The sequence below is a fragment of the Oncorhynchus clarkii genome, chromosome 23 (genome assembly GCF_045791955.1).
Source record: "Oncorhynchus clarkii lewisi isolate Uvic-CL-2024 chromosome 23, UVic_Ocla_1.0, whole genome shotgun sequence".
In the NCBI taxonomy this organism is placed as follows: domain Eukaryota; kingdom Metazoa; phylum Chordata; class Actinopteri; order Salmoniformes; family Salmonidae; genus Oncorhynchus; species Oncorhynchus clarkii.
Genome location: NC_092169.1, coordinates 44,429,407 through 44,450,187, shown reverse-complemented (window position 1 = coordinate 44,450,187; position 20,781 = coordinate 44,429,407). Strand labels below are relative to the sequence as shown.

Sequence of the window (20,781 nt, the reverse complement as noted above, 5' to 3'; positions counted from 1 at the left end):
CTAGGGTCAGACTTCAGCCCCTCAGAAATATACATGAAGCAAGCTGAGCCTCACTTTACCTACAGGCCTAGGGTCAGACTTCAGCCCCTCAGAAATATACATGAAGCAAGCTGAACCTCACTTTACCTACAGACCTAGGGTCAGACTTCAGCCCCTCAGAAATATACATGAAGCAAGCTGAACCTCACTTTACCTACAGACCTAGGGTCAGACTTCAGCCCCTCAGAAATATACATGAAGCAAGCTGAGCCTCACTTTACCTACAGGCATAGGGTTAGACTTCAGCCCCTCAGAAATATACATGAAGCAAGCTGAACCTCACTTTACCTACAGACCTAGGGTCAGACTTCAGCCCCTCAGAAATATACATGAAGCAAGCTGAACCTCACTTTACCTACAGACCTAGGGTAGGACTTCAGGCCCTCAGAAATATACATGAAGCAAGCTGAACCTCACTTTACCTACAGGCCTAGGGTCAGACTTCAGCCCCTCAGAAATATACATGAAGCAAGCAGAACCTCACTTTACCTATAGACCTAGGGTAAGACTTCAGCCCCTCAGAAATATACATGAAGCAAGCTGAACCTCACTTTACCTACAGACCTAGGGTCAGACTTCAGCCCCTCAGAAATATACATGAAGCAAGCTGAGCCTCACTTTACCTACAGGCCTAGGGTCAGACTTCAGCCCCTCAGAAATATACATGAAGCAAGCTGAACCTCACTTTACCTACAGACCTAGGGTCAGACTTCAGCCCCTCAGAAATATACATGAAGCAAGCTGAACCTCACTTTACCTACAGACCTAGGGTCAGACTTCAGCCCCTCAGAAATATACATGAAGCAAGCTGAACCTCACATTAACTACAGGCCTAGGGTTAGACTTCAGCCCCTCAGAAATATACATGAAGCAAGCTGAACCTCACTTTACCTACAGACCTAGGGTCAGACTTCAGCCCCTCAGAAATATACATGAAGCAAGCTGAACCTCACTTTACCTACAGACCTAGGGTCAGACTTCAGCCCCTCAGAAATATACATGAAGCAAGCTGAACCTCACTTTACCTACAGGCCTAGGGTCAGACTTCAGCCCCTCAGAAATATACATGAAGCAAGCTGAACCTCACTTTACCTAGAGACCTAGGGTTAGACTTCAGCCCCTCAGAAATATACATGAAGCAAGCTGAACCTCACTTTACCTACAGACCTAGGGTCAGACTTCAGCCCCTCAGAAATATATATGAAGCAAGCTGAACCTCACTTTACCTACAGGCCTAGGGTCAGACTTCAGCCCCTCAGAAATATACATGAAGCAAGCTGAACCTCACTTTACCTACAGACCTACGGTAGGACTTCAGCCCCTCAGAAATATACATGAAGCAAGCTGAACCTCACTTTACCTACAGACCTAGGGTCAGACTTCAGCCCTCAGAAATATACATGAAGCAAGCTGAACCTCACTTTACCTACAGACCTAGGGTCAGACTTCAGCCCCTCAGAAATATTCATGAAGCAAGCTGAACCTCACTTTACCTACAGACCTAGGGTCAGACTTCAGCCCCTCAGAAATATACATGAAGCAAGCTGAACCTCACTTTACCTACAGGCCTAGGGTAGGACTTCAGCCCCTCAGAAATATACATGAAGCAAGCTGAAACTCACTTTACCTACAGACCTAGGGTCAGACTTCAGCCCCTCAGAAATATACATGAAGCAAGCAGAACCTCACTTTACCTACAGGCCTAGAGTCAGAATTCAGCCCCTCAGAAATATACATGAAGCAAGCTGAACCTCACTTTACCTACAGACCTAGGGTAGGACTTCAGCCCCTCAGAAATATACATGAAGCAAGCTGAACCTCACTTTACCTACAGACCTAGGGTCAGACTTCAGCCCCTCAGAAATATACATGAAGCAAGCTGAACCTCACTTTACCTACAGGCCTAGGGTTAGACTTCAGCCCCTCAGAAATATACATGAAGCAAGCTGAACCTCAGTTTACCTACAGACCTAGGGTAGGACTTCAGCCCCTCAGAAATATACATGAAGCAAGCTGAACCTCACTTTACCTACAGACCTAGGGTCAGACTTCAGCCCCTCAGAAATATACATGAAGCAAGCAGAACCTCACTTTACCTACAGGCCTAGGGTCAGAATTCAGCCCCTCAGAAATATACATGAAGCAAGCTGAACCTCACTTTACCTACAGACCTAGGGTAGGACTTCAGCCCCTCAGAAATATACATGAAGCAAGCTGAACCTCACTTTACCTACAGGCCTAGGGTCAGACTTCAGCCCCTCAAAAATATACATGAAGCAAGCTGAACCTCACTTTACCTACAGGCCTAGGGTTAGACTTCAGCCCCTCAGAAATATACATGAAGCAAGCTGAACCTCACTTTACCTACAGGCCTAGGGTTAGACTTCAGCCCCTCATAAATATACATGAAGCAAGCTGAACCTCAGTTTACCTACAGACCTAGGGTCAGACTTCAGCCCCTCAGAAATATACATGAAGCAAGCTGAACCTCACTTTACCTACAGACCTAGGGTCAGACTTCAGCCCCTCAGAAATATACATGAAGCAAGCTGAACCTCACTTTACCTACAGGCCAAGGGTCAGACTTCAGCCCCTCAGAAATATACATGAAGCAAGCTGAACCTCACTTTACCTACAGACCTAGGGTCAGACTTCATCCCCTCAGAAATATACATGAAGCAAGCTGAACCTCACTTTACCTACAGGCATAGGGTAGGACTTCAGCCCCTCAGAAATATACATGAAGCAAGCTGAACCTCACTTTACCTACAGGCCTAGGGTCAGACTTCAGCCCCTCAGAAATATACATGAAGCAAGCTGAACCTCACTTTACCTACAGGCATAGGGTTAGACTTCAGCCCCTCAGAAATATACATGAAGCAAGCTGAACCTCACTTTACTTACAGACCTAGGGTCAGACTTCATCCCCTCAGAAATATACATGAAGCAAGCTGAACCTCACTTTACCTACAGGCATAGGGTAGGACTTCAGCCCCTCAGAAATATACATGAAGCAAGCTGAACCTCACTTTACCTACAGGCCTAGGGTCAGACTTCAGCCCCTCAGAAATATACATGAAGCAAGCTGAACCTCACTTTACCTACAGGCATAGGGTTAGACTTCAGCCCCTCAGAAATATACATGAAGCAAGCTGAACCTCACTTTACCTACAGACCTAGGGTCAGACTTCAGCCCCTCAAAAATATATATGGATAAGTGTTTCAGATCATATGCAACCCCTAACAATGAAATGTAGAAACTCACACTCAGTAGGAACAGTGTGTGGCTATCTGTGCTTCCGTTACATCGTTATCCTTTTAGAGGTAATTCAATTAACCAGTGTCATACGGGGAAACAACATGAAGAATTGACATACTAGACAATCCCTGGGAGAGCTTTGGTATACTGCACCATTTGCCAAGTTTGATGCTTAACGATTCAGCTGAAGTTGCAGGAAAGGGCATTCTCAATACAGCAATTACAAATCCCATTTGATTTAACGAGGAGGGACCAAGGAAAGCAGCTTATCGCATTACCAAGGGGAAATACTTAAAACCATCAACGCTAATAGCTTGTTTTTTTTAAAAGATACGATTAGCTCGCCTACAGAAAGTAACCAATTAAAATCAAAGCCGATCAAAGCACTCCCTTAACTACAGGTTTATTACACCGCTGCCTTCCACGCGCTTCTAACCTTGTACTTTACACAGTGGAAAGGTCTAGTTCCCACATATTGGAGGTTTACCTATACAACGTATCTACTTAATGAGTCACAAAGGATGAGTCTAAGGTATGAACAGGACAAATGTACTTAAGCAAAATAAAAAATACATTTCACAATTTCTCTCAATGTGTCCTGAGTACTGAAAATGCCATGTGAATGGTGAGAGGCGTGTTTGGGAATACATCCCCCTACGCTGATCAACTGAACAAAGACATACAGGGAGAGAGGTGACATTTGCAACAACAAGATTTGAATGTTTAGTCCATAATGTTGTTTGATCGGTGGTTAGGCTATTAGCTGGCCAAAAGTAGGTTACATGAAAAGTGCAATACTGTAAATATAACTGTGTGTTAGTGTGGGTTTTCAGTGAATTTATGTAAATCACGAAACTCATCTGTATTTTCTGCGGTGTAGGAAAATTTTCAGCAACAAATGAGTGATCAAATTAAGATCCTACATCTGTACCTTCTCTTTTGTTCTGAGCTCATCAAACATCTCCTGGATCTCCACCCTCCAGTTCTCCTGCATGGAGTGGAAGGAGTCCTGGGGCATGGTGGCCATCACTGCTTCCTCTATGGCTGTTAGCTGCTCCAGGATGGAGGCAAACGACGGCCGGATGTGGGGGTCCTGCTCCCAGCACTCTGAGATACACAACAAGGTGGAACCAAGACAGATCAATGTTCTGAAACTTTGACAAGTAAATTAACACCATTATCTAGTTGTGTGACACTGACACACACACACACACACACACGTTCTTGAACAACAATATATCATCCAATGAATGCAGCTACTTCAGGCAACATTAATTGTTCTTGAAAAGTGGGTTGAGGAATGGCAACAGCAGATGGATGGTCTAACTGCACCTTCCATGAGCTTGGAGAAGGGTTCTGGGCAGGTGGATGGAATAGGGAGGGTTAACTTGTTGACAGCCACACCATAGGCCACAGCCAGCCCATCAATCCCACGGTAAGGCACCTCTCCTGTCAGCAGCTCCCATAAAAGAACACCATAACTAGAAGAGAACACAGATATAGTGAGTACACTGTCCTAACAACAGTGTTATTACAGCACTATTATAGTGATGTGGGAAAAAACTATAGATACATATCGGGATATTATGTTTGACAAAAAATGTGATAGTTTTGAAAATATCATTTTTGCACTAGTTGGCTGTACCTGCACCAAAACTACAGTATTTTCCTTCATAGCTTATTCTTATTTATTAGCTTAGCATGGTGGTAGTATAGCATGGTGATAGTATAGCATGGTGACAGTATAGCAGTATAGCACAGTATAGCATGGTGGTAGTATAACATGGTGATAGTATAGCATGGTGGTAGTATAGCATGGTGATAGTATAGCATGGTGACAGTATAGCATGGTGGTAGTATAGCATGGTGGTAGTATAACATGGTGGTAGTATAGCATGGTGGTAGTATAGCATGGTGGTAGTATAGCATGGTGGTAGTATAGCATGGTGGTAGTATAGCATGGTGGTAGTATAGCATGGTGGTAGTATAGCATGGTGGTAGTATAGCATGGTGGTAGTATAGCATGGTGGTAGTATAACATGGTGATAGTATAGCATGGTGATAGTATAGCATGGTGGTAGTATAGCATGGTGGTAGTATAGCATGGTGGTAGTATAGCATGGTGATAGTATAGCATGGTGGTAGTATAGCATGGTGACAGTATAGCATGGTGGTAGTATAGCATGGTGGTAGTATAGCATGGTGGTAGTATAGCATGGTGATAGTATAGCATGGTGATAGTATAGCATGGTGGTAGTATAGCATGGTGGTAGTATAGCATGGTGGTAGTATAGCATGGTGACAGTATAGCATGGTGATAGTATAGCATGGTGGTAGTATAGCATGGTGACAGTATAGCATGGTGACAGTATAGGATGGTGATAGTAGGCCTCCCGAGTGGTGCAGTGGTCTAAGACACTGCATCGCAGTAGTAACTGCGCCACTAGAGATTCTGGGTTCGAATCCAGGCTTTGTCGCAGCCAACCATTACCGATTGGCCCAGCGTCATCCGGGTTCGGGGAGGGTTTTGGCTGTCCCATCGCGCACTAGCAACTCCTGTGGCGGGCCGAGCACGGTTGCCAGGTGTACAGTGTTTCCTCCACCACATTGGTGTGGCTGGCTTCCGGGTTAAGTGGGCACTGTGTCAAGAAGCATTGCGGCCTCTACCTTTGCCTCTCCAGAGTCGGTACGGGAGTTGCAGCGATGAGACAAGACTGTAACTAGCAATTGGATACCACGAAATTGCTTGAAGTCAGAAGTTTAGCCAAATACATTTAAACTCAGATTTTCACAATTCATGACATTTAATCCCCGTAAAAAAATCCCTTCAATATATCCACATAATTGTCCTTCCTGATGATGTCATCAATTTTGTGAAGTGCACCTTCAGCAAAGAATCCACACAACAAGATGCATTCAATACCCTGTGCTTCACAGTTGGGATGGTGTTCCTCGGCTTCAAGGTCTTCCTTTTTCCTCCAAACAAAATGATGGTCATTATTTTTGTTTCATCAAACCAGAGGACATTTCTCCAAAAACTACGATCTTTGTCCCCATGTGCAGTTGCAAACCGTAATCTGTCTTTTTTATGGCGGTTTTGGAGCAGTGGGTTCTTCCTTGCTGAGCGGCCTTTCAGGTTATGTGGATATAGGACTTGTTTTACTGTGGATATAGATACATTTGAACATGTTTCCTCCAGCATCTTCACAAGGTCTTTTTCTGTTCTTCTGGGATTGATTTGCACTTTTTTGCTATACTTTTTCCACCACTGCAATTGATTGCAGAAAATGCAGAAATGATAAAAGTGCTGAAATTTGTTCTGGTTGAAGTTGAATTGAACAGTATAAAAAAATCAGAATAGAGAAAGACTCATTGAAATCACTAAGAATGTATGTGTTGCCACCCTAGGATCACTCACAACTCATAAAGCAAACGTAGAACTTTGAATATTCAAAAACTAAAAATACCGTCATTTAATTATTATTATATATTTTTTTAAATATCATGATATAATATTTTGGCCATATCGCCCAGCCCTAGATAGTACAGCATGGTGATAGTACACCATTGTGATAGTACAGCGATAGTATAGTATACATTCCCACTATTATAACACATGATAACACTCAAATTCACATTGCCTTTGTTGTGCCTAGGGCTGCCATTTAGAAGACCTTGGTCTTGAATAATGGACGTGTTGAATACTAAATAATGTCAGTAAAATGTTGTTTACCAGTACAGTGCAAACAATGATCCTGTTTTGATTAAGCACCAAGCCTACAGTCATCATTTATCATGTAATTAATGTAAGCTCTGGATGCAGCAGATTGTAGTTACCAGTGGAGGGTGTTCAGGGCTACTGTAAGCTATATTCCACATCCTAGTAGCACAGAATGTACCGACAGTTGTGATCTGATAAAAACAGTTTTGGTTTGAACGAAATAACAACGAAAGCAGTTATTATCAGAAATAGGTCAGGACAAATGTTTCTAAATGTCTGAAATAAAAGGAGTATCATGGTGCCACCTTTCCAAATCCTCATCTCCTAAAAGCCTATTGATTCCAGTCTGACATGGGCATGTTTGGCATGTCGATTTTTCACTTTATAATGTATGCCAAACAAAAACCATTGATTTCAAAGTTTAACAAACCATACAACTCTATGCACAATGAATACTTTTAACAATTTACACAGTAACACAAAAAAGCAATTACTGGAAAAATTGTGCAGATGCAAAGTTTGGTAACAGAATCACAGTAAAATTGACCTCAGTTTTATTCTGTAACCAAACTTTGCATCTGCACAGCTCTTCCTGGAAATGTGTTTTTGTAAATTGTTCAAAGTAGTTATTGTGCATAGAATTCTATGGTTAGTTAAACTTTGAAATCAATGGTTTTTGTTTGACATACATTTTAAAGTGAATAAGTCTCAGCGTAATTCCGTTACCATGTAATTTCCCAGGAGCGTGCTGTTAGTTTTACCTCCAGACATCGCTGCCTTTGGAGAAGAGAGAGGACTTGATGACTTCAGGGGCCATCCATGAGTACGTGCCAGCAGCACTCATCTTGGTGGTGTTGTGCCACTCTCTGGCCAGGCCAAAGTCTGTGATCTTCAAGGTCTTCCTTCCAATGTCATCGTTCTCAATTTTTTCAAGTAATAAAACTAGAAGGAGAGGAGTGGGTTGGTTAGGTATTTGGTGAACCACAATGGGATATCTTCAAAATATAGAAAACCAAATAAAAATTCATATCTTTCATGATGATCAAATGGGGAAAATGACAGCATTATAATAGATCTGTCCCCAGGTCTTAAGCATGCTGTATACCTACAGTGCTTTCAGAAAGTATTCACCCCCCCTTGACACATCAAAATTCTATCAATATTAAAATGATACAAACCTAAAAAGTTACTTCTGTTGCCATTGCCAATTATGTAAAAATAGCTAATACATCCAACAAATAAAACATTGCATCCTGCAATGTTCATTAAATAGTACCCGCAAAACACCAGTCTCAACGTCAACAGTGAAGACGCAACTCCGGGATGCTGTCCTTCTAGGCAGAGTTGCAAAGAAAAAGTCATGGATTTTTAGGCAGAGTTCCTCTGTCCAGTGTCTGTGTTATTTTGCCCATCTTAATATTTTATTTTTATTGGCCAGTCTGAGATATGGCTTTTTCTCTGCCTAGAAGGCCAGCATGCCGGAGTCGCCTCTTCACTGTTGACGTTGAGACTGGTGTTTTGCACATTTTTATACATTTATACATTTATATTTTGGGATATAAAGAGGGACTTTATCGAACAAAACAAACATTTATTGTATAGCTGGGACTCTTGTGACTGCAACCATATGAAGATCTTCAAATGTAAGTGATTAATTTTATCGCTATTTCTGACTTTTTAATTCCTTTACTTGGTTGCAAAATGTTTGTAAGCGGTGCGCTGTCCTCAGATAATCGCATGGTATGCTTTCGCTGTAAAGCCTTTTTGAAATCTGACAAAGTGGCTGGATTAACAAGAAGTTCATCTTTAAGCCGATGTATAACACTCCTATTTCTTTATTTTGAATTTGGCGCTCTGCAATTTCACCGGTGGTTGTCAAGGTGGGTCGCTAGCGGAACGCCTGCGCCAGAAAGGTTTTAAGAACAAATTCTTATTTGCAATGACGGCCTACACTGGCCACTGGGCCAATTGTGCGCCGCCCTATGGGACTCCCAATCACGGCCGGTTGTGATACAGCCTGGATTCGAACCAGGGTGTCTGTAGTGAAGTCTCACGTGCTGAGATGCAATGCCTTAGACCACCATATAACATAGGTACATGACATGATGACGCCACGTAAAATTTTGCGCTACACTTGCAACACAGCATTCCTAACCTAGCCCACAATGTCGGCTGTGTGGACCGAGCAGTCAACATGTCGAGCAGTCACTTGAAAGATAAAGAACATTTCAGCGAGACAACTCAAAGGCGAAATCCATTAATACCAAGATAATGGAATTCATTGCCCTTGACTATCAACCGTTCTCTGTTGTGGGTGATGCTGGCTTTCGCCGACTGGTCAGGCACCGGTACACATGTTGTCCTACCGGAGTTACACAGTAACAGCGTCTCTGCTATTAGCTTCACGACATACTATGGAATGTCAAAAAAGATACATGTGAAATAACACTATTTGACGACTCAAATAACACTATTTGACATGTTAGCTAAGCTTTTAATTTGACACGTCAAATAACACAGTTCTATTATAGAATGTTGTGTGTTCTGAATTTGCACGTGCAAGCCAAACGCCACCACTACGATCAGTATCACTGTCAAAGCTGAACAAAAAAGTCTGCAAAGAAGCAAACACCGGCCACGAACGATGTGTTTACAATACCGAGTTGGTAATATAGCATTATTTTTTTGACCGCAACTTCTGGAGCAGCTAGTTTTAGCTTGGTACCTAGCTAGCACCAATACAACCAGCCTGAAAACAATGACCAGCAGAAACTGCAGTCAGTTTCATTATTCTTAGCAAAGATTTAGGAATCCTTGTGAGTAAGTATTAGCTAGGAAATTGAACTTCAGTTCATGGAAATAAATAGCTAGCCAGCTACTTTAACCCTGTTGCCCAAAGCTAACGTTATGAGCAGCCAGCTAGCTTCATCTGGCTAGTGAGGCTCGACCAGACTGGGTAATGTGTTGTGAAGCTAGCCACAATAAGGATTAGGCACAATAGTGGAATTTGCGGTTTTCTTTTCAAATAAAAGTACCTCTTTGAAAGTGATGCAGAAGGTATCAAATGTGTAGAATCATGCCATATTTCGTTTAGATAATGAATTTGAGTTTATTTTATTTTTACAGGAACAGTGCACATTAATCAACGTTTCAGTAAAAGTGCCGGTTTTAGCCAGCTGGCTAATTTTTAACCGCAGTCCCTGGGCAGGTTATTAAAAATAATTACAATATAGACAATCATTGAGCAGTGAGAACACGCAGAGCAACATAGGACAAGCAAGACATAGCATACAGACAGAGCAACATTCATAAACAGACAAAATTCATAAAAGCAACAAAGTGTTTCCACACCTCACAAGCTACAGACAACATGGAAAGTGGCAATACACAGCTAGGGACTACGATCACAAATATGATGGACCTTTAGCCATGTATTGATACGTTTTGTGAAATTGTGATATGCGGTGCAGTTATGTGTGTCTGATGGCAGTGTATTCCAGACATGGGAAGCTCTCACAGAAAAAGCGGATTTACTAAAGGTGCTTATCCTTAAGGGAACTATACAGTCACCTCTCATGGCAGACCATGTGGATCTGCTGCCATATGTTTGGGTTTTCTGTTTAACAAAAATACTGAGTGGAGGGGGAGCCAGGCCATTTAGGATCTTGAATACAAGACATGCGTCGGTGTATTGCACAAGAGTTTCCCAACTCAAGAGCTCATTCATGCTTTCTGAGGATGTAACAGTGATGATGGCTATTGGGCTTCCTATCAAGCACTTTGAGAGCCTGTTTGGAGACAGACTGAATAGGTTTTAATGTTGTACAGCAAGCTTGGGCCCAACTAGTCAAGCAGTATGTTAAGTGGGGGAGTATCATAGATTTGAAGTACAGTTTTGCTACCTCTGCAGTCAAACAATTTCGTATAAATCGGAAATTAGCTAGGTTGAATTTGATTATCTGAATAACCTTTTTCACGTGCTTTTTAAAAGAGAGGTTGGAATCAAGTATGATGCCAAGGTACTTAAAATCAGATACCACCTGGAGCTTCTCCCCTGACACATAGACATCTGGCTCAGTAGCAGCTGTTGCCCTCTTTGTGAAGAACATGCAAACAGTTTTTTTCCACATTGAGATGCAAACTGAGAAGACTGATACCCCATGTTATTGATCCACAATCCATACAGTGGCTTGCAAAAGTATTCACCCCCCTTGGCATTTTTCCTATTATGTTGCCTTACAACCTGGAATTAAATTAGATTTTTGGGAGGTTTGTATCATTGATTTACACAACATGCCTACCACTTTGAAGATGACAAAAAAAAATGTATTGTAAAATGAACAAGAAACAAGACAATACAACAGAACTTGAGCGTGCATATCTATTTCACCCACCCCCCCCCCCAAAGTCAAAACTTTGTAGAGCCACCTTTTGCAGCAATTACAGCTGCAAGTCTCTTGGGGTATGTCTCTATAAGCTTGGCACATCTAGCCACTGGGATTTTTGGCCATTCTTCAAGGCGAAGCTGCCCCAGCTCCTTCAAGTTGGATGGGTTCCCGCTTGTGTACAGCAATCTTTAAGACATACCACAGATTCTCAATTGGATTGAGGTCTGGGCTTTGACTAGGCAATTCCAAGATATTTAAATGTTTTCCCTTAAACCACTCAAGTGTTGCTTTAGCAGTATGCTTAGGGTCATTGTCCTGCTGGAGGGTGAACCTCCGTCCCAGTCTCAAATTTCTGGAAGACTGAAACAGGTTTCCAGTCTAGAATTTACCTGTATTTAGCACCATCCCATCATTCCTTCAATTCTGACCAGTTTCTCAGTCCCTTTTTCTTTTTTACTCTCCTGTAAAGCCCAGCTCTGTGGAACGTACGGCTTAAAGTGGTCCTATGGACAGATACTCCAATCTTCGCTGTGGAGCTTTGCAGCTCCTTCAGGGTTATCTTTGGTCTCTTTGTTGCCTCACTGATTAATGCCCTCCTTGCCTGGTCCGTGAATTTTGGTGGGCAGCCCTCTCTTGGCAGGTTTGGCAGGTTTGTTGTGGTGCCATATTCTTTCCATTTTTAATAATGGATTTAATGGTGCTCCCCCATGTTCAAAGTTTCAGATATTCTTTTATAACCCAACCCTAATCCGTACTTCTCCACAACTTTGTCCCTGACCTGTTTGGAGAGCTCCTTGGTCTTCATGGTGCCCCTTGCTTAGTGGTGTTGCAGACTCTGGGGCCTTTCAGAACAGGTGTATGTATATATTATGAGATTACGTGACAGATCATGTGACACTTAACTAAAGTCCACCTGTGTGCAATCTAACTAATTATGTGACTTCTGAAGGTAATTGGTTGCCAGATCTTATTTAGGGGCGTCATAGCAAAGGGGGTGAATAATTATGCACGCACCACTTTTCCATTTATTTGAATATTTTGAAACAAGAGTTTTTTTTGTTTGTTTTTTCACTTCACCAATTTGGACTATTTTGTGTATGTCCATTACATGAAATCCAAATAAAAATCAATTTCAATTACAGGTTGTAATGCAACAAAAGGAAAAACACCAAGGGGGATGAATAATTTTGCAAGGCACTGTAAGTATGCCCCCGGTGAAATTCTAAAGTAAAATACATCCAGTGTGATTTCAACAGATTTGTCAAATTAACAAATTATTGTATTTTGTTGATTTTATATAACAACATTCCAACCTCGTTTAGCATGATCTATTCAATTATGGCACAATTCTACTATGTGTATTCATTTGTATCACTGTCAATGTCATTCTTTTATTTTGAAGGCTAACCGCAAAGTCCACTATTGTGGCTAATCCTTATTGTGGCTAGCTTCACAGATGGATCCGACCACCATTAATCAAATAAGAACTGTCTTATAAAGTAGAGTTATTTTAGATGACACGTAACTATATAGTTAGCTAGCTAACTGTAGCTACTGAAACAGATGTCGTTTTGCTATGTTTTTGGGGAAGAACATCGTTTGCATCCATGAGCTAGCTAGCTATTTTTTATGACCACCACTGTATGTGAGCGAGACAACTTTACCAGTTGTATCTCATATGTATCGATTAATCATTGTGACATATGAAATACGAGTGATAGTGTAATCAATGTGTAATAACTACGTAAAAAATGTATGAACGCGTTCAATTATTATGTGATGCGCAGTCATATTCAGGTCCTGATTGGTCAACAAGCTTATTTGACACGCAATAACACAAACCGTGTCCCATAGTATGAGAAATCCTGGTTGAGAATGAAACAACCAAACAAATGAACAACAAAACAGCACAGCAAGTAAGTGAAAGAAATAGGTTTTGATTATGTTTTACTGGTAATGGGGACATACGTAAATGCCAACAAAATAACTTATTGGTCAGCGTGGTGTGCGTGTATAACCTTTATTTAACTAGGCAAGTCAGCGAAGAACAAATTCTTATTTAAAATGACAGCCGAAACCGGACGACCCTGGGTCAATTGAGCGCTGCCCTATGGGACTCCCAATCTAGTCCGGATGTGGATTCGAACCAGGGACTGTAGTGACACCTCTTGCACTGAGATGCAGTGCCTTTGACCGCTGCATCCATGTGTGTGTGTTAACTATTTAACTGTACTAGAATGCTTAAAAGGACAATAAAAAATTGTATGTCGCTTATTGGTATAGTTTTTTTTTGGCAAGGAAAATATTGGATATCGGACAAAAATGTAATATCGGTGCATCACTACTCCATATCAATACCATAGCCAACTTGGCCAAACTAACAAAAAGCCATTATCCAAAGACTAAACACATATTTCATTTTTACAGGGGAGCCCTTAAACTTTCCCATGTCCTTAGTGTTGATATTTAATAATCATCTACTCCAGAATAGAGCCTACAGTAGATACGGTCTTGTGGGCAGGCTTGACTCTACTGCCAGGTCACAGTCACGAACTTGCCAAATGGGAGGGTGACAACAAAGCTCAAACATAGGCTACATCTGGAGAATGGTAATGTAGCAAATAGGCTACATCTGGTGGAGGGTAATGTAGCAAATGTGTTAAATCTGTGGGGAAGGGTAATGTAGAAAATGGTTACATCTGGGGAAGGGTAATGTAGCAAATAGGTTACATCTGAGGGAAGGGTAATGTAGAAAAAAGTCTACATCTGGTGGAGGGTAATATAACAAATAGGCTACATCGGGTGGAGGGTAATGTAGAAATAGGCTACATCGGGTGGAGGGTAGTGTAGCAAATAGGCTACATCTGGTGGAGGCTAATGTAGCAAATAGGTTACATCTGGTGGAGGGTAATGTAACAAATAGGCTACATCTGGAGGAGGGTAATGTAACAGAATCACTAGAGCAGAACAGCAACAATATTGTGGAGAGTTATGGCAGTGTAGGAGGACTGTGTGTCATCTGTTGTTATTTGTAGTAGATAAACATTATACTGTAACAGACATAGCATCTACCTTCACTTAGATTAAAACAAATACGCCCCAGTGGTGCAATATCCAAAACAAGCTTCTAGGAAGAAACAAGGCCTATTCCATTTCAAACATGTTTCACTGGTTTAATGAGAGCCTATAAAATACAGCAGTTTAAGCTCATCTCCATTTCCCTTCGCTTAATCTTGTGCGTTTCTACCACACTATATACAAAAAGTTAGCCGTAAAAGTACCAGCTCAAGGTGATAATGCCTCATTTGTAGACAGAATACTGGGTTGAGTCAGTCAGGTATTCACCAACTGTTGGGCTATGCAAGGTGCCTGACAATAGGCGGTTCCTAAGTGGCCATAATAAAACTAATATTCAAAGCATTTCCAGTTCTCCTTTCAGAAAACGCCTGTAGTAGGCTAACTACGCATTAATGTGGTTCATTTCAATGAAGGGACAAAAAAAGTTGCCTTGCAATCTATGGTTATGCCCTCCTCTGAATGGGCCTATATATTTTCAGTACCCATTTTATCGGTTGAGGTGTAAACTTGAGAGCTAGACACAATAACCATGACTTGGATCCACAGGATAGCACTGTGACTTCCAACAGGACACTATGGTTCCCTGGTTTCATTTCAAGTGCATGCCTTCTGGAGCGAGAATCTTGAAATTCTTTAACCTTCACATCTCTGTAGCCGAAACTACAAAATGAAAGTGTTAGGAGGGCTGGCAAGAGGCCACGTTTCAATGTGCTGTGCCCTGTCTGTTAAATGAACATTGCTTCCACCTACAGTACCTCCCTACTCTACAGCTCCAATCAGCAGGGAAGAACAAGCTATTGTGTTAAAATAAAAATAGAGTTGCAGCTGTTATGGAGATTAAATATAATCAAAATAAGCCTTTCAGACCCTGGAGTCTGGGCATTCTTGTGGCTGCCGTCACCTAGCAACTAGTGCTTGACCACTCCATTGTGCAAACTTATGTTAAGTTTTTGCCCCTCATTAGCAGCATTCCTCCTTCGACCGCGAGGTATTAAAAGATTAGGGAACACAAAGACACAATTTCACTGACTTTTTGATATTCCCTTAAGATAATCATTGACCAAATCAGTGTGTGTTATACTACACTAAGTCAATTGTGGGTTGATCACTTCTGAAGGTATAATAGGTAGTCCGTCAGTTGTGAAAGTTTGTGCACTGCATTAGCCCTCCTCTCACAATGCATGCTCCAGAGAAACCTTCACAATGATATCCCACAGATTAATTGCCCTTTAGGCTGCCTTATTTGTGGCTGGTGTCCTGAGTAACTGGTTTAAAAGTATGAAACAGGAGAAAGTGTATAGTTCCCGGTGGGTGGGGGAGGTCAGTGAATTCAGTGCGCACCTAAAAAAAACATGTTATATTTTCCAATTAAAGTCAGCTACAAGTGAAATTCCACACAATAATGTGGAAAAATAAAACACACCAAATTGTGTTAGCAGTGCAGTTACGCTAATTATGTTACCGGATATAAATCCATTTCACCTACTGTAGTTCAATAACCAAAAAACATAATTTCTAGCTCAAGGTATCATGTCATAGCTGACACCCCATTCTTTCTGCAGACAGCTTTGAATCTTAATATTTAACCGTTTTTGGAACAAGTGGTCGCATAAAAAACAGAGGGAGATTTGACCATAATTCTGTTACCAAACATTGCACCTCCACAGTTCTACCAGTAAATGTGTTTGAGAAATATTGTGTGTGAATTGTTCAAAGTAGTCCTTGTACATAGAGTTGCATGGTTTGTTAAACTTTGAAATTAATGGTTTTATTTGGCATACATTATAAAGTGAGGGGGAAAAAAACTTACCATGGAATTACCCTGTTCATTAAAAAGAGGCTGGGTTTGTTTGGTTGCCCACACCCCCATCTGACAGTGATTGTGTAGACATGTGAATGATTCCCTGGTGAAAAAATAAAATGCAGCCAGATGGATTGACGAACAAGGTTCACCTTCGGTGAAAGCAGAGCCTGATGAGACACACCAGAGAACAGACAGTCGCCAAAATCATGTTTCGAACAATACAGAGGTCACACTTTGAAGTATGTAGCCACAGTCATAGTCCACTCTGAAACCTTCTCATGCATTATTCAGAGGGACGACTCCAAGGCAGTATCAAAAAGTAAACAACGCCACATAAAAATTTGAGTCCGGAAATCTTATCACCTATTGAAACAGGCCTAAAAGTTAACGGTAGCATGTTTCAGTTCTAAAATCGTCAGGATTTTTTCCAGTGGCTCATTCGGTTGGTTCTTGCAACACCGGCATTGTGGGTTTGATTTCCACATGGGCCATATAGGCCTAATATGAGATGCTTTAGGAAATTTAGGAGCACATAGCCTACACTGATGACATGGTTTGAAGTTGAGTGTTTAGTAAAGCAGGGGCTATATTTGAGACAACATTTCAGGGTGGTGGGGGTTAGGGAACCCAGCTGAGCAAACGTAGACCTTATTTCACATCCTTTCGAGGGTCCCCCCTGCATACACAGATCCTTCTCTAGGGTCCTGCCTGGTTTTCACATGCCCTGAAGGGGATCTGTGTTTGTGGGGAACAGCCACATGCCAAACAGACCGACAAACAGATGGAGGAGAGAGCTCAGTCTCAGCTGCTTGTACAGGCCTCTGGAGTCTATATGGGTGACCGAAAAACAACAGAGTTGAAAGAGGGAATGTTGTCTGTGCTGAATGACTGTGGAAAGGAACGGAATGCAGATGGTGCAATTTCATCGCAGTCACAATGAATCTGCACTTCTCAAAATTGAATCTGCACTTCCCAAAATGTCAAACATTACTGCTTTGCAAACTTAAATTAGCTTAAATTTACTGTCACGCAATCAGGCAAGATGGGACAGATATGTCAACAATGCCTAGGCGGCAGGTAGCCTAGTGGTTAGAGCGTTGGACTACTAACCGAAATTTGCAAGATCGAATTCCAGAGCTGACAAGGTTTATATATATATATATATATATAATAAAAAAAGAGTTGTTCTGCCCCTGAACAAGGCAGTTAACCCACTGTTCTTAGGCCATCATTGAAAATAAGAATTTGTTTTTAACTGACTTGCCTAGTTAAATGAAGTAGTTCTCTTTCAACATGCCACTGGGCCAGGTGACTGATGAATATGATCATAATCGTGATTTAGCATATCACTAATGTGAGGCTAGCCCAAGAGGGTTTCAGTGATAGTTTAAACTCGGAAATTCATGGCAGAGAAGCCCTCGCTCTTAATCATTCCTTCAAATGCCAACCTCAACACTCAGTTGCTAGTCGGCCTAACAACATGCATGCAATGTCATATAATAGATGCCATTTAGTAGACGCTTCTGTTGAAAGCAACTTAGTCATGCGTGCATACATTTTATATATGGGTAGTCCCGGGAATTGAACCCACTATCCTGCACTTGCATTCTAGCCTAATATATGGCACTTACCCAATGTGCAGAACACATTACTTAGTGATGGATGTTTCAGTTGTGTAGAATATCAACTGTATCCTCATGCATTAGTTTAGTAAAAGTGTATTCATAAGCTTTAGGATTATTTTTTAGTTGGTAGAGGACATTGTGGACCATTCCAGATCCGGCATCCTTCACACTGTTTCAAGAGGGGTGTGCTCAAAGGTAATAAGTGCATGCACTGGTGCATTTTTGGAAACAAGTGCACCTATGGCCATGCTCTGTTTTAATCTGTTCTAAAAGTGATGCAAGGTTATTTTTAGCAGATGGTAATATTAATATGTTTCTTACTGTTGCAGGATTTCAGGTCGCGGTGAATAATGGGCACAACAGCCTCCTCGTGTAGGTAGTGCATGCCCCTGGCGATTTGAACAGCCCAGTTGACAAGAATGTGTGGGGGTATCCTCCGACCAGTCAAAGCCCGGGTAAGAGTCCCTCCACGAGCATATTCCATCACCAAGCACAGGTTTGGCTCCTCAAGACAAACACCTTCAAGTTTTATTATATTGGGATGTTGTAGCATAGAGAAGAGCTTGGCCTCTTGCTTAACACCATCCGAAGTTGCAGTGATGTCTTCGTCAGGATCCTGTCGCGCTGCCTTCACAGCGACCTCTTGGTCTTTCCATGCCCCTCGGTAAACTTTACCAAATCCCCCGACACCGATTATTTCCTCTAAAACGAGTTCGCTAAAATCTATTTGGATGGGAGTACTCGGACGCTCCCTCACCCCTACCGTGCTACCGCCTGGAAGTCTGTAAATGGCAGGTTGATAGGTAACATAATTTGCAGGGAAAATCCCGACTCTATGGTTAATTTTACCCGTCCACCATCCTTCATCTCCCGAGATGGCAGCATCCTTCGAGAGGACCTCAACAACGTCCCCCCGCCGCAGACTAAGTTCGTCTTCTCCAGTACTTCCATAGTCAAACACTGCCGTCCACAGCGATGTGGACAGGGGAGCGGAATGAGCCCAAGCTCTTGCAGTGGGGGAATCTGTCCAGGCATGCTCTCCCGTGTCTTTCGGTTGCCCCTCACCGTTTGGGAAACCGCCCTTGGAAATATCCATTTCTCGGTGGCTGTAGCCGTACCATATAGGGTGCAAACTGTTGACGAAAAAGCAAACGATCAAAGGACCTCTAACTGGAATGCTCGTGAATCGTTCAGAACGATATCACAAATGGGCAAGACGGTTCCAGCATGGTATTCCAAAGTCCTGGTAAAACGCGTTTGCTACTTTCATCTCTCCGCGTTGCCACAGGGAGTTTCTTTGTGGGTCAACTTTTGATAAAGTTACGCTAGTTGGAAAAAACAATGCATATTTATGTAGCTAACGAGCTACTTATCAGAAAGTGTACATGAAAGTTTACCCAGTCCCAACACGGACAGAGTGAAAAATAAGCCCATTACATCTACTTAACTTAATAGCTAGCAAAAAGTGCATAGCTAAATGTGCTAACGTTAGCAGCTACCTAATTTAGTAGCTAGCAAAAAAGGGCATAGCTGAACGTGCAAACGTTAGCTCCTGAATTTTCAGGCTGACGTTTATCAAGTGCCAAAACAGTACCTGCAGTCACATTATCGAAATAAACTTGGGTTAAACACCAGAAACATACATCAACATCAGGATTAGCTATATTATTGTTGGTAACTATGCTATTGCTAAGTTTTCAGTTTCAGGCAAGTTTAGCTAACGTTAGTTGAATCGCTCTCCAAAACCTTTAGCTGGCTAGCTAACCCATTCGCTATACTACTATAGTAGCTAGCTAACGTTAGGTCAGCCCATTGACTGCACTGACACTTGAACATTTGGAGCATACATTCTGCTAATGTCTTGTCGTGTAACAAACAATGGAACGTTTTGTTGCGTTGAAATGATTCGCTAGGATCCGAAAGATATCAAACGTTTCAGCAACTTCCCTCAAAACAAACCGTACGGCACCGCCATCGCTCCAACTAGACTCATCCGAACTGTCTGACACACTATTCAGCGTCTGGCTGGTCCTGGGAAGTTTGCGAACGCTGCTCGAGCTGTTCTGTTCTACACGCAGATTGGTGAATTTAGCCTGACGTGACATGCCTGTCCCTATAGGAAAACGAGGAGGAGCAGTTGGGAGAGTAGCCTCCGTGTGCAGAAGAGGGCGCGCTGTGATGGAAAATTATGCAATATTATCGATGATAGCAATAGTAGGCTAATAATGAATTACTGTGCAGCCGTGCGTAAAGTCATTATTTGTCAAGCACCAACACGACAATCACATCATAAACCAACGAGTAATAACTGTTTATTAATGATTCATAAACTAGCCTACATTAATTGGCCTATAATTTAGGCCAGTAATTAACTGTCTAGGCCTATTTATTAACCCTTTTAGACCATATTTTTCAACAATTGCATGTACTTTTTAGGCCCAGTAAGAAGTTTTTTTCGTGGGTTTTAAAGAATATGGCTAAGGCCTGAAATAGCTTAGTTGGTTCTAATAGCCTTGCAAAAAAAATCCATTGAATGTCAAGTAGTTATATATTAGTGTTTTATAACCACCAAAAATGACCAGTTATAAATAGGGCCAAGAGCTAGGCTTTAGCTCAGAAAGCTAGCACAGGCCTGTGGCACACATTTGCTGACAACACGGCGGTGGTAGGACTGATCACCGATGGCGATGAGGCAGTGTGGTGCCAGGACAACCTCTCCCTCAACATCAGCAAAACAAAGGACCTGATCGTTGACAACAGGAAATGGCGGGGAAAGCACGTCCCCATCCACATCGATGGGGCTGTAGTGGAGCAGATTGAGAGCTTCAAGTTCCTCTGTATCAACATCACTAAGGAATTAACATGGT

General features: G+C 41.9%; 1 protein-coding gene across 1 annotated transcript in view; it reads right to left on the bottom strand.

The window, feature by feature from the left end:
• The window catches only part of LOC139381666 (mitogen-activated protein kinase kinase kinase 21-like), a 33,646-nt gene extending 13,705 nt beyond the window's left edge, over window positions 1–19,941 (bottom strand). The window contains exons 1-4 of the mRNA XM_071125352.1: window positions 18,236–19,941; window positions 7,781–7,961; window positions 4,631–4,779; window positions 4,230–4,405 (exon numbers count right to left, since the gene is read on the bottom strand). Of these exons, the coding sequence (XP_070981453.1) occupies window positions 4,230–4,405; window positions 4,631–4,779; window positions 7,781–7,961; window positions 18,236–19,010 (1,281 nt within the window). The 5' untranslated portion in view covers window positions 19,011–19,941. The remainder of the gene's footprint in view (window positions 1–4,229; window positions 4,406–4,630; window positions 4,780–7,780; window positions 7,962–18,235) is intronic.
• Window positions 19,942–20,781: the final 840 nt, after the last annotated feature.